This window comes from Ruditapes philippinarum, unplaced genomic scaffold (genome assembly GCF_026571515.1).
Source record: "Ruditapes philippinarum isolate M1 unplaced genomic scaffold, ASM2657151v2 ctg462_1_1_1_1, whole genome shotgun sequence".
Taxonomy (NCBI): Eukaryota; Metazoa; Mollusca; class Bivalvia; order Venerida; family Veneridae; genus Ruditapes; species Ruditapes philippinarum.
The window spans coordinates 246,274-263,621 of NW_026864560.1; the positions used below are offsets into that span (position 1 = coordinate 246,274).

The following is a 17,348-nucleotide window of genomic DNA, read 5'->3' on the forward strand; positions in this document are numbered from 1 at the left end:
TTATATTTTTTGTATTTTGAACGCGAAAAATCGAAAACACGACAGATGTAATGCGAATATACGACATACATGTATTTTATGTATCGTATTTCGCCCTCCTTCTAATGTATTTTCGCTTTTTTGCCTCGAAAATCCGAACACACGAAGAGACGACAAAGTCCAACTTTGTCGCACTTTTGTGTTTTCGCATTTTGAGGCAGAAGAGCGAAAGTACGGCAGTCACCATAGAATAACTCTTTGTCGTTATGCAAAGTCCTTTAGTTTATACTTATCTATTTTAGTTCGATTGTGTTGGAAGCTATAAGCTTTTTGAAACACACCCGAATCCATTTCTGGAACAAACAATCAGTGTAAAGCCTCTTGCTTACGGAAACTACGACTTGATGCTGACGGGGTTTGAACCCACGCGGCCAACAATCCTTAGATCACTAGACCGACGCGTTAACCACGCCGCTACTTATCGTTTAATTAATGAGTTGAGATAATCTTTTACAGAGTACATAATTATATGATAACAAAGTTCTTTACCTAAGTATGTCAGTTGCAAATTCGACATTATGGACCCTCGTCGTTTACACATTTATATACAAGTATGGCGGAATGGGACCGAACTTCCTCCGAGGGGCCTCCGTGGCCGAGTTGTTAAGGTCGCTGACTTGAGATCACAGGTCCCTCACCGCTGTAGGTTCGATCCTCACTCGGGTCGAAATTTTTCATGTGAGGAAGCCATCCAGCTGGCTTACGGAAGGTCGGTGGTTCTACCCAGGTGCCCGCTCGTGCCAGAAATAATGCCCGAAGGGGCACCTGGGGTCTTCCTCCACCAATAAAGCTGGAAAAAAACGACGAAAAAATCTCGGCGGGACGCTCTAAGATGGCCCGACTTGAGTATACGGTCGCCCATATGGGCATTCCGGCGGCGACCTTAAATAAACGCATTAAAAAAAAGAACTTTGCGATCGCGTAATAACATATCAGTATACCGGTTAAAGAGGGGGAATCGTTTAATAAAGGATTTGAGAAATGAGATAATTTATCCCGATCTTTTACAGAGCAACGAACTCGGCGAAATGCGTTTCTATATGTGTTTTAGCTTGAGTTCAACGGAAACAACTTGTTCCATGTTCCAGAAAAAAGGTATTTGATACCTAACATTATGATAATATTTATATGTGGATTTAATTATCCCGACTCATTCTCAGGAATTGCTAAAGAAGTGCAACCTGGCATATCCATATTGTTACTACATGAACCAGTATTCGATCGAAACTAGCATCTTTTTCTCTCTTCTTTTTCAAGCTCATGCGGGCAAATAATTGTTGATGTTTATGATGCGGCAGATAAGTGCATGATGTACATAAGATGGCGTATCTTTATTGTAAATCAACGCATGTTAAACTAATGATAACATTTTAACATTTATTTATATACGCTAACATTGATATGTGTCGATTTTAATTGATAAGAAAACAACAAAAATAACACCGCCACCTCCACTAACAACAACAAAACCAGCAACAAAACTAAAATAGGTTGGATATTTCCTGAAAACAGAGACAACTGTGCTGCCAGGAACGGGACACATCTTTAGGCACTTTCCAGTACCGGCCACGAACAGGCTCAATCAACCCGTGCCTAGAATGTCGTTTTGGACTTTCTATAGGGTTTTTTTTTTTAGCAAAGTAGTGTATACTGATAGAACAATTAAATCATACATTAAATTTACTTGATTATTATTACTGGTTGTTGACATTATCTGACTGCTACAGTATGGTTAAAGGAAGGAATTGGTATTTCGAGATTTAGATTATATGAGGTATCGTTATTTTGAGGTTTATGTTACATGAAATTGCAGGCATTATAAAAATGCATGAGGTTAAAAATATATGAGAAGGTTATGGTTAAATGTGGTGTTTATGTTATTTAAAATTTTGGGTACTTTGAGATACATGTTTATTTTATATCAGGTATGACATTTTAGGAATTTGTGGGTAATTTAAAATATGGGTTACATTCGGTATGATTATATTGAAGTTTTTATAAGTTATGAGTATTTTAATATTGAGGTCTGGGATAAAATTATGTAGGTTTCGTCACATCATACTTTAAACTAATATAACTAATATAACTTTGAGTTTTGACTACATAGAACTGTGAAATAATCGGCGGATGACTTTGATACAAATTAATATATAATATGTGGGTAAAATAAGTTACAGTATAACCCTACATAATCATTATATAAATCACTATGTCAAACATATAGTATACTACGGTTTGGGCTTCATAAAACATGCACCGGCAGGTTTTTATACGTCGTAAAGTGTTTGACATATAGGGTTTAGGGGATAAAAACTTTTTAAGTACCTATGAATTATCTCGATTTTATTAGAAAAACAGAGAGCACGTTCTTCATGGGAAATGCTTATCGCGGGTTAAACGAGCAGCAGAACACGGCACTGCCTGTCTTGGCTAATTGCTGTAAGTCAAAGTAGCTCGTATTCAAACGGAAGCTTGACTCAACTCGCTCGCAAAGATTGAAAGTTGCGAAGAACACATCAAGATGATCTGAACGAAAACACATCGAAAGACTTCGGAACGCTTAATATTCTATCTTCAAAAACTTGACTGAATTTCTTTTTTTTATCACTATATCTTTTTCTCGTTACTAACGGAATAGCGACTAGACTTATTTTTGTACATTTTGATTCGCTTTAGGTTATTTTGTGGATTTAAGTTTCTTATGAAACTTTAAATAACATTTATTCGTTTACTTTACAATATTTTTATGTCTATAAGACATATTGCTTTAATCACATTAGTCAATGCCAAAGTCAAACAGTTCCTTCTAGGGTCTGTTTTTTTTTCAGTGTGTTATTTTTGGTTCCTGTATTTGGGCAATTGTGTTTTGCCTGTACTAGTAATTCACGGCGTAATTATTGTCAAATTTAAAAAAGTACTATAGATGTAATTGCTAATTTATTGACCTTCATAAGACAATAAGTATAATGCATCAGACACGTACTTAGTTCTTTAGATATCAGAAAATAGAGATTGGGATATTAGGGGAATTTTGTAGGGGAAGAATACTTTTTCAAGAGAGGAATGCTATGTTGATTAACTTAATTCATTTAGAAGTATGCAAATCAATTGCTTTTCTAAGGTAGTCTGCGTTCAACTTAGGCTTTTTTTATGTTTTTATTAATTATGGGGTATGAACATAAATCAAGCTTATTTAATTGAGACTTAGGCTGGACGAAATAGTTCCTACACTTTATTAAAAACAAACAAACACCGGGATATTCAGCAGCAATGTACAGTGTTCATATTGCTTGCTCTATACAGTTTAATGGCATAATTATTTCAGGCACTTACAGTCTCACAATCTGGGTTCATATTTGATACGAAAGTGATTAGAACTAAATGTGAATAGATAACAAAAGCTGAGACAACACAGTTGTAGATAACATTTAATTCTTTATTCTAGAAACATTTTTTATAAAAACATGGTTTTACTTTCATCAAACAATAACACCTTTTACAAGTACAGCCAGTCAACAATCTTCATTTACCTTAGCCAGAGGTACTGATCGAATTGGTTTATTTTTTCAGGTTGTTTTCAAAATACAAGTTTTTATAAAGATATGTTACTATGCCCAAAATCATGCAAATGATATCAATATTTAAGATCTTAGGTCTGAATGATAGAGCAAAAATGACTGGCTGTTAAGACAATGCTACATTATGTACAGTTGACTGTACTTGGTTAAACAAAATCAAAGAGGCATCACATAAATTTTCAATTAAGCCCACATCTACACAATAAATAATTTTTAAAGAAGGAAATGCGTAAAAATAATTTAAAAAAATCTTAGTTATCGTGTCCATGTATATATACATGTTTATAGTGATGATAAAATTAACTGCATAATATCAATTATCTTGTGCCTCTGTGAGTGTGTGTGCGTGCGTGTGTGCATGTGTTAGTGAGCTTATGTAAATGTGTATAAAATATATGAAAACAATTATTTTTTTCTAAGAAATCAAGAATTTAAAACATTTAAAACGTTTGTATCGTAATAAAACAGTTATATCATGTTATTTTCGATTAATCCTTGAATCGTAAATAAATAATTTCTTTGATAACTTGAACGCGATCGATACAGTAAAAAAAATGAAATCCCCCTTTAGGCATCAACATTCTTCCTCTGTATTAATGGGAAGATTGAAATACTAAATATTCTGTCGAACTACCAAAAGTTGATAAAAAAACAATATTCTAGAATTAAGCACATTAATACATTTAGCAACATTTAAAGCACTTTCATGGAAAAAAATACAAATAAATTCTTCAATGTGTATCTGAAAATAAAATGTTTATTAAGATATTGTTCAAATTAGATAATTTATATCACCAAAGTGTTGTTATAAATACGACTTCAGATAATCGTAAGACGGCCCCCTTTTCGTAATTTAAACATCTCGCGAGATCTGAGCACTTTAAAGAAAATAAAATACAAACACAAGGCTATCAGTGTATGAATAAGTATATTACAAAGTAAACTCCCATGATAACGTTCCATAATAAATCCTGGAACAAAAATATTTGCTACAGTAATAATAACGTTGTTTTTCTGCTGTCTAGGTCACAAAGTGCATACGGATTTTTCTGATAGATTTTCATAGGCAACGATGCAAAATAATTTAAGGAACTTAAATTGTCATCGCATTTGAATTACATACGAGGAAATACGTTCAAGAAGTAGGTTTGAAATTTCAATGATGAATTTTACACAAAATATTTTCTGTTTATAATTTTTGTTGAAGAGAATAGACTCGCGATGTTAAAATTAAAGTTTCAATTGTAATTACAATGAATATTCTTAAAGTAACACTAAAATACAGTATAGCCTTTATCGAAACATAAATCAACTTTTTGATAACATCAATAAACTATTTGCAAACGTACGTAATAAAACAAACAAATAAAATGAACATATAGACATAAATAACAAAATAAACGAAACTTGATTATTTACATCACAATACAACAAATAATCTCACAAAGGTTCAAGAATGAAATATACAACATATTTTACTTTAATTAACTTCAGACAATTTAGCATACCAAACGATTTACTCTAAATAGTTCGTTCCGACAAAATTTGGAAAAAATAATGTATCTCAAAAAGAAGTTAACTCATAAACTAAAAACGTAGCAATTCCATTGAAAATTGACTTGTTTTCTTTTTATCTTTTTGTTGATTAAAAAATAATTTAATGATCAAAATGTTTTACAATGAAATATTAGTTTTTACAGCTAAATCTTGAGATAAACCTTATTTGTAATACACATTAAAGGTATCAGCACTGTATCAGCACTTCAAAAACAATAAAATACAAAAACAAGTTTATCAGTATATTTACAACATAAACACCCATGATAGTGATACTGCATAAAACATAATGTCAAAGATATGCCACCGTGGCAATTATGTTTTTTTCCACAATATTCATTATGATTATCATCTCTTAATAATTATGTATTTCCTGAAAATCAGTAAACTTAGATTTTTTTCTCTCAGTCTTTTGTTAAGAATATTTGTTAAAATTGTTTTAACGTTAATAATTGTATTTGGAATGAGTTTTACACATTTTTTTGAAAGGTAAATCACACAAGAGATTGACAAAATATTTTAACTTTTATTTATCATGACGTTCCAAGAAAAAAAAGAACAGTGAAGATCTAACTACATAAACATTTGAAACAAAACGTATGTACAAAAGAAGAAGAAAAAGAAAACATCAATTACTTGTATTCACTAACAATGAAAGCAATACTCTATTGACTATTGAAGTCACAATCGACTTTCTGGTGAAAATTGATAGCCATTTAATATTAATGATAAAAAATGGTTTCCGACAGCTTGATTAATATATATCTTATTACACAAATCTGCTGTAACAAAATTCACCAAAATGACTTGATAATTCATGAGCTGAACGAAAGTGATAGAATATAAAGTCAGAATGAACATGATTCTGCAGGAAGTTGACATTTGACCATAATTAATTCACCTGCAAAACTAAAATATCAAATTAAAAATTCAGCACTTGACACAGATCATAGCATACATGCACAGTCAGTGTTTATAATAAATTATTTGGGATTGTTTACTCTTTGGCTGCCTCGATCACTTGTACTTTGTCTTCCCTCGATTCCCCAGGTTCATTTCGCTCTCTTACGGCATCGTGCCGACCAGAATCTAAAAATGAGGTCATGAGTGTTTTACACGGTGACATGATGGTGTACTCTTGTAGAAAGGAAGCATCACTTACATTTTCTACAGCACTTGATTTGTTTTCACTTAAGTTTTCAAAAGCACTATTCACAGGGGATATATGGGTATAAACGTCACTGTCGCGGGGGTGGGGTGGTAACACAATATCAGTTGGCGTGAGTGGGGCTACTGGTGCACAGAGCGATTGCAGGTGGTGAGCCGCGTCTAAAGACGAGCGTCTACTTTCCATGATAATGTCCAAGAAATTTCCGAACAATGGGTGATATGACTCACTCTGTGGTGCAGTCGCGGTTGACGTAATCTGAAAACGATCACTGTCGTCTGCTGATAAAGGTTTAACTTGTGACTGATCTCTCAACTGACATGGGGAGTCTTTGCTGCTCTCACATTTTTCAACTTCGGGTAAATTTACGCTGAACTTTTGGGTATCGGACATTTGTGGCGTTCGGTCTTTACTGTTATTTGCTTTTTGCTGCAGCGGCGTCTTTCTAATGTCAAAGTCATCAGGGTGACCATTTTCAGTGTATGTTTCGTTGTGATAAGGCTCCAGACCCAGATGTTCGTGAATCGTAGCTCTGTATTTATCAGATCCAGGAACTTTACTCTGTTGGCGATTGAAAATAGCCGGTGATACCTGAGTCCAGTCTACTGTCCACAAACCAGCTTTAACTGGATGTTCAGAGGGTATTTTGACGAAGCACGAGGAATGTGATAAATTGTGACGTACCGAATCCCTCCAACCTGTATACGAGCCTCGGAAGAAGGGAAACAACTCCATCAGTGCTGCGTGGATTCCTTGAAGAGTTAGCTCCTGTTTCGGAGAAATTTGTATAGCAACCGCAATCATCCCACGATAACTGTAAGGCGGTTTCGGCCAACGTTTGTATGGAACATTTTTAGTTTCTTTTCTAGTTTTCTTGTTAGGTTTATTTTGTTGTGTTTGCCATTTGCGTTTCTTTCCACTGTGTTCAAAGTCATTGCTAAAGTCTGTGTCTACAGAGTCGTGACTGAATACCGTAGATGCTGATGCAGAAGACAAAGAAGTATCTGTGCTGCTACATCGGTTTTCGTCGTACCAATATGAGCTAGGTGCGAGTCCTGAGAAATTGTTATAGTAAGACACCTCTGCGTCAAGATTGTTAGAATATCCACTCGAGTTGTTGTCAGCGAAGTGATTGTATCTGTTGAACAGATTAACGTTCGGAGGAACTTGATTTTCTCGAGATTGAGCCATTGACCAATCCTGGTGGTGCCAAGGGTAAGTATATGATTGTGTTGGCATTTGTTCATGAAGAGGATACGTGTGACTCGTTGATATGTGGTGCGGGGTATAAGCCGTCTGTTCAGTTGACCGCACTTCATTATCGTCTGCCATTTCTGCAATACAAAAAATAAACGAGTTTACATACGATTTACATAAGTTTATATAAATTTAGGTTTACTGCTTAAAATTATAACTTTATACCGACTGGGCGTTCTTTAAGGTTTCTGTTTTTCAGTTACATGTTTTTTTGTTTTGTTTAATATTTATGAATTAGTTTCTTATGAATTGGTATGGTATGGTATGAATTGATTTGTTTGTTGGTTTTTTTTTATTTATAAGATTTCATTTTTCAGTTCATTTCTTGCAGAGCTCGCAAGTACACTACAACGGAGAAGAAGCATGCGGGCTGTAAAGTTTACATCACGTGTGCACGATTTGTTGTTGCACTTTTTATTATGCGTGACTGCACTGACGGACTTATTAAATCCCTCGCCCTGCAGACGCGTCCTCGTGCTTCTTCAGATGTAATGCACGAAAAATGTTGCAGTAACCCTCTATTATACGAGTAATTTTTCTAGAAGTAAGCTAATAAAGTGATAATTATCAATGAGAAAAAGGCAATGGACTAGTATATTAGAGAAAAAGTCCTTGTCTCAGTATAGATAAGAAACAGTCCTTTACCGAGTTATCAAAGAGAAAACGGTCCTTTATCCAGTTACCAAAGAGAAAACAGCCCTTTACCCAGTTATCAAAGAGAAAACGGTCCTTCATCAAATAATCAAAGAGAAAACAGCCCTTTACCCAGTTATCAAAGAAAAACAGAAATTTACCCAGTTATCAAAGAGAAAACGGTCCTTCATCAAATAATCAAAGAGAAAACATTCCTTTACCCAGTTATCAAAGAAAAACAGACATTTACCCAGTAATCAAAGAGTAAACAGACCGTTACCAAGTATCAAAGGAAAACAGACCTTTACCCAGTATCAAAAAGAAAACAGACCTAAACTAAGTATCAAAGAGAAAGCAGTCCTTTACCGAGTTATAAAAGACAAACAGGCCTTTATATAGTATCAAATAGAAAACAGCCCTTTACCCAGTTATCAGAGAGAAACAGTCCTTTTCCCAGTTATCTAAGAGAAAACAGTTCTTTACCCAGTTATCAAAGGGAAAACATTTCTTTACCCCAGTTATCAAAGAGAAAACAGACATTTACCCAGTTATCAAAGAGAAAACAGCCATTTACCCAGTTATCAAAAAGAAAACAGTCCTTTACCCAGTTATCAAAGAGAAAACATTCCTTTACCCAGTTATCAAAGAGGAAACAGGCATTTACCCAGTTATCAAAGAGGAAACAGCCCTTAACACAGTTATTAAAGAGAAAACAATCCTTTACCCAGTTATCAAGAGAAAACTGTCGTTTATCCAGTTATCAAAGAGAAAAACAGTCATTTACCCATTTATCAACGAGAAAACAGACGATTACCCAGTTATCAAAGAGAAACAGACATTTTCCCAGTTATCAAAGAGAAAACAAACTTTTACCCAGTTATCAAATTAAAAAACAATCATTTACCCAGTTATCAAAGAGAAAAAAGACATTAACCCAGTTATCAAAGAAAAAACAGACATTTACCCCGTTATCAAAAAGAAAACAGACCTTAACCAAGCATCAAAAAGAAAACAGTCTTTTACCCAGTTCTTAAAGAGAAAACAGTTCTATATATAGTATCAAAAAGAAAACAGTCATTTGCCCAGTTATCTAAGAGAAAACAGTCCTTTACCCAGTTATCAAAGAGAAAGCATTTCTTTACCCAGTTATCAAAGAGGAAACAGATATTTACCCAGTTATCAAAGAGAAAACAGCCCTTTACACAGTTATCAAAGAGAAAACAATCCTTTACCGAGTTACCAAAGAGAAAACAATCCTTTACCGAGTTATCAAAGAGGAAACAGTCCTTTACACAGTTATCAAACAGAAAACAGACATTTATCCAGTATCAAACAGAAAACAGACATTTATCCAGTATCAAAGAGAAAATAGTGCTTTCCTTTACCACGTTTCTAAGATGAAACAGTGCCTTACCCAGTTTCAAAGAGAAACAGTACTTCATCCAATAGTAAAGAGGAAAATAATCGTTTATATGGTATTACAGAGAAAAAATAGTTTACTCAGTATTATAGTGCAAACTCAGTTACCCTACATTAAGTCATTTATAAAGTATTAAAGCAGAAAGACATTTACGCAGTATCAAAGAAAAAAGTGTGGCTTTCCAAGTGTTACAAAGCAAAAAGGCTTTTGCATAGCATACATAGGAACTCAACTGAGGTTCAAAATAAGATATAAACCATAAAATTTGAATTTCGTGGCATTCAAAACAGACAGATATGCTGGAGATAATCAATAAATATACTCAGAATTAAATTGAAAATCGTACTTTGTCCTATTCTTAATACACTTTGAGTTAAAGCGCTTTTCAATTTTGGGTAATTTTTCACAATCAGAACAATTCTTTGGGAAAACGGAGTGAGTTAATGATTGGAAATTTCGCACACAAGTTATTGGTCTATACATACATCAAATGGAACATTAATCTCGAAAAACTATTTCCAGTTCAGTAATATCAAAAAACCACAGTGGAGTGAGTCCCTTTCAAGTGCAAACCGTTGTTTACCCAGTATCAAAGAGAAAAAGATGTTTACATAGGATCACAGAGAAAAACGTCAAGGATATTAATGCCTATATTGGACTATGCAGACGTAACTCAATTCCACTCGTATGACCTTAAACAAATAGATGGAAAGAAAATAACATGAACTAGTGGTTATTTTCAATTACCTCGATTTAAAAAAACATGTAGATGAAGTAAAACACTAAGATACTTAAAAAATAAATGATATTGTATTTATTTGTAATAAGCACAATTAAGAGGACGAAAATATTTTAACAGGAAAATATATCCACAATTGTTTATATTATCAAAAAATAAAAGAATGTAAAAAATGTAGGAGAAAAAAATATAAAAATGGTAATGACAATTTCTTTCTGCCGAAAAGGCGAACGATAATTTTTTTATTAATATACAAATAAAAATAGTTGAGCACAATTTTATTAAAAAGAACCGTATTTAAACATTATGCCGAGAAACTTAAACCGGCATGCCTCCAAATTCAGGCCATTTTATTGAAAATCTTGATACTGTATTTTGAAATAAATTTCAAATGAACAGAAAAAGTAATTTAAACATTGCAACTGACATTTACAGTCCGCGTAAATTACCCCCCAAAAAAAAAATAAAAAATATAAAAAAATGAGATCAAACTTTGCAAAAATAGTCCTTATTGTGTTAGTCACGCATCAGAAATATGGTGATAAATGTATACTACATCGCACATAGCATGTAAATAATTACTTAAATCTTGAATATTTACCTCTCATAAAAAAATCTAAGAACATTTTTCTCAAGTTTGATTTTTGTCCAACATTTTAGCTTATCTGGAGATATGCAGCTTTTAAGGAACATTATGCCTACGAAACAATAATTTTTTACTTTTTCAATAAGGGCAAACGTGAAGTTTATGTTTATATAATGGTATGTAGAGAAATGTTACATGCTTGTCACACGAAAAGTTAGCGATAGAGGTGAATAGTTTGCCATAAAGTTAGTAAAATGTAAAAGTAGTATTTCGACTTCTAATTTTTAGGACGCAAGCATTAAAAGTCTAATAAGAAATAGAAATAAAAGCATTTCTGAGGCTTTTTTAAAGAGTAGTTGTCAGTAAACTGAGATTGTCTTCTCCTGTTTAACATAATTATATGTCATCTTGAGATGCAGAAATGTGAAAAAACGCAAAAATTGTGGTAAATTAACGAAAATAAGGGACCGAAAGGTAAACGATAAATATATTTATAAGATATGAAAAATGAAACAACAATGAATTAACGCATTTAGTATCGTCCATATATTTTACAAGCTATGCTTTAAAAATCGAACGTTGGAGAACTGCTTTTAGAAAATGTATAAATATTTATAATTGCTTTGTACATTGTTATGATTGAAGTAATTAACTATTCTTAGAACTTTCCTATTCCTATATTCCACAGCTGTGGCCATTTTTTAAATGGTTTTAGAAATTATGTGTAATTTAGATAGATTTACTGCCTGAAGCCGGCTTAAATCATTCTTTTTATTAAAGGTAAAAAAACCGAACACGTTAAATTTGAATCTCACTAAATATTAGTGAGCAAGAAAAAGTGAAAATCTGTAATAGGAATAAGAAACATAGTCAGCTATAAATGAATATATATAAGTTTTTGTGTGGATTCGTAGCCGGAATTTAGCAACGCTTTTATGTTGATCATTTTCACATAAATTATTATTCTAGAATAGCCACACAATCGGGTCGGCCTACATAAATTTATATAAGTTTCGCCCGCCATGTCAAGTACTTTACACAATCATTAATATTAACCAATGACTCGGCGTATCACAGTGATCAATATTGGATCATGTCTGTTACAGAATTATCATATCATATGTCTCAATGTACACATTTGTCAATTAAAAAATATTGTTGAAATATAACAATATAGTCCATTTTAAGTACATAATGTTTTGCCCAAAGGCAATTGGCCTCAGAACAAATAATTATTCATCGTAGAATGCAAATAATTTTGTAACATTTATATTTATAAATAAATGATGTTTAAGACATGCATCTAGCTTAGAACTTGCGCAGAAAGTAGCGCTGAACGTGATATAATTCTTCAAAGAAAGGAGCAAAACGGAAACGAAGCAGTATTTTGGTTTCCATACTATAAACTAAATCACAATACATGTACTTACTGCGAAGAAGCAATAAAAGCAAAAAAGTTCATGTATTTGGTCAAGTAGTATCTTTTTGGAAATTATATCTAGACACTTGAAATAAGGAGCTTTTGTAAAATAAGAATAAAAGCATTTTGGGGCAAGAATGGGCATTTAATGTATAATCATCTCATATTATTTAGCACTTTCTAAATATTCTTAAAATGCGAAGAAGTGACGCTTTATGCATAATTAGATATTAACGGCATACAGCTTATACCTTGACTAGCAAATCACACTATACTTAGTACATAAAATATACATGTATTTCTCCATGCCGGGTATACTTCAATAAGATTTCATTAAGAAATAAATATATGTCAGTTAAATGTAAAGAAACAGCTGCTGATCAGTTCTAGAATTATTTTCTCTCCCTTTTTTACATTTAGCTTAAACAAAAGAACATTGCTATGATGTTCTTTTCCAAAATCGCTATGGGCATTGGAATTCCTTTTGGACGATAATTATTATAATAGAAAAAAAGAGGTAACTCTTCAGTACATATTGGAAGTATTTGCGGTATGGGGGCTGAGGAGTTGTCTCCCCTTTCATTATGTTTTAGTCTACAGGCGATTTTATGATGTTATGTTTGACATTTGTAATTGAAATGCTGTACTGTTTTGTACGGATTAGACTTTAATAAAGATTATATATACATGTTTAATCATTGTTTTAACATAATCTAGCTGCTGTTTCAGGCTCATATACATGCATAAAGTTACCTATTATGCGCGTTCTCGTTATAGCAAAACCAAAATTAGATAAAAGAATAAATTTAATTTGTGTCATTTCAAAATTCCTATTTAATTCATGTGGTATATAATTATTGTATTATCTACAAGTCCGTATATTTTCTTTAAATAAAAAAATGATGGAAAATGTGAGAACAGAGTCTTTTAAATAAAAATATTTAAAAACACAGCACATTTCCAGACAATTCTACCTCAAAGACCCTGGTGCGAAGAAGTTATTATTTTCAAAGATTCTCATATGCTCATTTAAGCAAGCAGGTAACCCTATTTACATATAAGTTACTTATCTACGTCAATTAGTGTTTCTAGGTTCGGGCGTAAGATTTTATCTGAAAGCAAACACAAACTTGATCAGAAAAAATCCCAAATAAACCAACATTCCTTCATTGGCTGCATGTTGAAGTATCAGACGAAAAAATATTAATTTATACAATACAAAGTATTAAGCTAGGGCTGTGGTGAGCGGCAGGGTGTCTGTGTCTCGAATTACATTATCTTACATAATTATTACTGCACGCCATCTTTGGTTATGTAGATGTCACCCTGGTAGGTGTCATACAAATAGGTAAATGTTACCGATGTGTATACAACTTTAACGGTGTCAATCAGCCCGGACATTTTTGTATCATGGCATAAAGAGTATGGAACTATAATAGACCCCGCCCCCACTTCCAAAGAAAAGGGAAAACAAACTTCGATGAGAATGATCACTATGACCACTTGTTATTTGTCTTGGAAACAAAAACATAAAAGTTGAATATACCGTATAATTTATCTAGACAGTGAAAAATAAATTAACTTTAAATATTCTAATAGCTTAAAACAGCATAACGACATGTGAAAATATTAAAGTCTATTCAAGGGGCTGTTAAATTTTAGATACTGCATCAAAATTTTAGCGGACAGGAATTTTGTATTTTTAAAACATTAATAGAAATTACAGAGCTATATATTTAAAGTCTCTGGAAACAAGGACATGTACACGGATAATGCGACATTATCAAGTTTATTTTTTGAAACCTCCGGTAACTTAAGACTGCCTTTGTCAATAAAAACACGGATTTAAATTACAATATAAATCCGTGATAAAAATGAGAGAAACTTCTGCTTTAATAGTAAAACAAGAGCCTGGATAATGAAGAATTTTCTAAGTTTTAAAACAGTCGTAATTCAAAATCAATGCTAGAGTTAAGGGCCTTGAGTTGTGACCTGAAGACTTAAGTTTCAAGTGAAGATCTTCAGTAGTTTTGAAGATTTGATACCGCATGCAAAACATTAACAAAGATTTTTTTAAAAGTTATTCTGTCAAAATCCCATAAAGAGCTATGTTTGTTAAAAAATGTCTTAATTGATGTTTTGACGAGAGAACTGATGTTGAGTTTCTGTAACGTCTAAATATTATTTGGTGCAAGACAAAAAGCATATTTCCTACGCAAATTGCGCTAAATATGATGTTTTATATTATTTTGCAAATAAATGGAGGCTGTTTTTATAGTGTCAATATTTTCATGAAAGCTTTATTACAATATGGGTGTAGTACATTGTTTCCTTTTTGTGACACTGAACTAAATATGATAATGCCCTGTACATTATATAACCAAGCAGAATGTACATTTGATCCGTAACGAGTGCAAAATACATTTTTGAGATCTTTTTATGACAGAGAAAAGCAATTGTATAAGCATAACATATCAAAGAACAGACGACTTGCACCTCGTATTTGTATATATATATATAGATCTATATAATTTATACAGTTATTTTTACAATTGTTATCACATGGCGTCACATGTTGTTTTTTTTTATTATTAAATTTTCTTTATTATCCAGTTCGTACAAACAATACATTTCATACATTATACAAATTTACAAACATATTACATAGAGGATATTTGTTTGTTTTGCATGTAAGATTGAAATATAATTTCACTGAGTGAACACCAGATGCAATATTTTCACGAGTGGCGTAGCCACGAGTGAAAATATAATAGCTGGTGTTCACGAATGAAATATATTTCAATCTTATATGTAAAACAAATAAATTTTCTTTTTATTTCATGCTTTTTAAGTGATTTCAAGTATTTTTTAACTGATTTTGCCGAGTAACGTCGCTCATTCTCCTTTGTGACGTCATCACGTCATGACGTCACATCAATAATTTTGAAATATAGTTCTGTTAAATATCTCTAATTTTGTTACATTTTCAACATGATGTATAGTGACATCGACTTTCTTTTTCCTAAAGAAGCAAAATTTACGCTTATCGGCATATATTTCTGTCTGATATTTCATTCAGTTATGATTTTCTTTTCATCCGCATTCAGATATAGTCCGGCTACAGTGAAAATTATATTTTATAAATTTCACTAGTGGTTTATCAGAATATAATCATCTGATATATTACAATAAAACACTGGAAAGCATGAAATAAAAATTGTTTAATTGCAAGAATAAACAATGGTTACATCAGAAAAAAACTTTAATAAAAGACTAAGTAGATTTAAACTGATTTAACATGGTTGTAAAAATGGAAAAGTAATCTAGAGCATGATATATGTAATTTTAATTATTTATAGTTATGTTTTCATTAATAAAAAAGAAGCGTTTCATAGTAAGCGTGTAAATAATATTTTATAGACTCCAGCCAGTCGCATATGTTTATGATGTGAATATGCTCCATTTGTTGTTATGGACATTGACCTTATTTTTCATTTCAGCAATGAGTCTTTCTAAACTAAGTTTATATCTAAAATAATTTAAAAAATTCACTGAAGTTTTGGTATGGTTTTCTGGTATTTATTTTAAATATAAAATATTTACCTAAGAGTAAAATATAGTTAATGCAGTTTGATTTCATATTATTTTGAATATTCACATTACACAAACTGACAGTTTCGTATGATACCAAAGTTGTGTCTGTAGATATTTTTGATTGTAAAAAAATCCTAATTTGACACCAAAATGGTTGAATTTTTTAGCATTCCCAATATAGATGTACATTAGATTCTGGTGCCGAGTTTGCAAAAATCGCATAACATTAACTCCACCATATTATATTTAAAAAGTTTTTCATGGTTTGGCAAAATACGCATAAGATATTTATACTGAAAAACTTCGAAGCTTTGGTATCAATCGTTATGTTATATGGAATATATTTTTCCATTCAAAGTTGCCTGAGAGCTTTCCCATTTGTTTTCTTGATGATTGTTTGTTGTTGTTTTTTCTTTTAAATAAGCATAGTATAAATAAATCGGAGGTTTTAATTTGAGGTTTTAATTTTTATCAATTAAGTAGTTATTAGCTTTGTATTGTATCCCTTCAGATTTTAGTTTTATTTTCCATTCTTTTTGGTATGCATTTTATGAGTTGATGATAGTTTTAAAAAGTTTGTTTGGGCTATGCCATAAAGGTTTTGGATTTCGTTAAAGTTATAAAATTGTTTTTTTCCTATAATCGTATATATGTTCGATGAAGATTACGCCTTTTTCCATCCATTCACAGAAAACAAATGTTTGTTACTTATTTTTATATTCGTGTTGTTCCATATAATTTCTTTACCAACATCAGTTATTTCTTTATTAAAGTTTGCATACGACCAAGCACTGAGTACGTCTTTTAAAAATGTAGATCTAATATCTATATTTTCAATACTTTTATGTTTAGATTACATTTAAATATGAATTGTTTTTCCATATCTATTTAACATATTTTCATATACTTTAACCCATTCTGAATGTTGCTGCAATTTAATGCGTTTAACCCAGGAGCATTTTAAGGAATATATAAAAACTTTCAACGTCTAACATTTTTTAAGCCCCCCATGTTGGTAATCTTGAATAATCTTATCTCTTGATATTTTGTCTGGTTTGTTGTCCATAGAAAGTTAAACATGAGCTTTTTTTATTTTATTTATGATTTCTTGGTCTGGGTTATGTAAAACTGTGAGAGGATAAATAAGTTTGGGCATTACAAAAGTTTTAAGAACGGTTTATTTTTTCCAAAAAAGACTTAGTTTCCATCGTTTCCATTTATGCAAACATTGATCGAACTCTTTCAGTTTAGGTGTTAAATTAGTATTAAGCATTTCGTCTATGTTATTAGTGAAAGTTATATCGAGCGTGCTAGCTTTTTCAGATGTCCATTTAAAATTATTGTCATTGCAGAAATT

At 31.9% G+C, this 17,348-nt stretch overlaps 1 protein-coding gene across 1 annotated transcript; it reads right to left on the reverse strand.

Moving 5' to 3' along the window:
• Nucleotides 1-6,171: 6,171 nt before the first annotated feature.
• Nucleotides 6,172-7,674, reverse strand: LOC132726082 (forkhead box protein C1-like). Its single transcript, XM_060711348.1, has one exon. It carries the CDS (start codon nt 7,672-7,674, stop codon nt 6,172-6,174), a length of 1,503 nt encoding a protein of 500 aa, XP_060567331.1.
• Nucleotides 7,675-17,348: the final 9,674 nt, after the last annotated feature.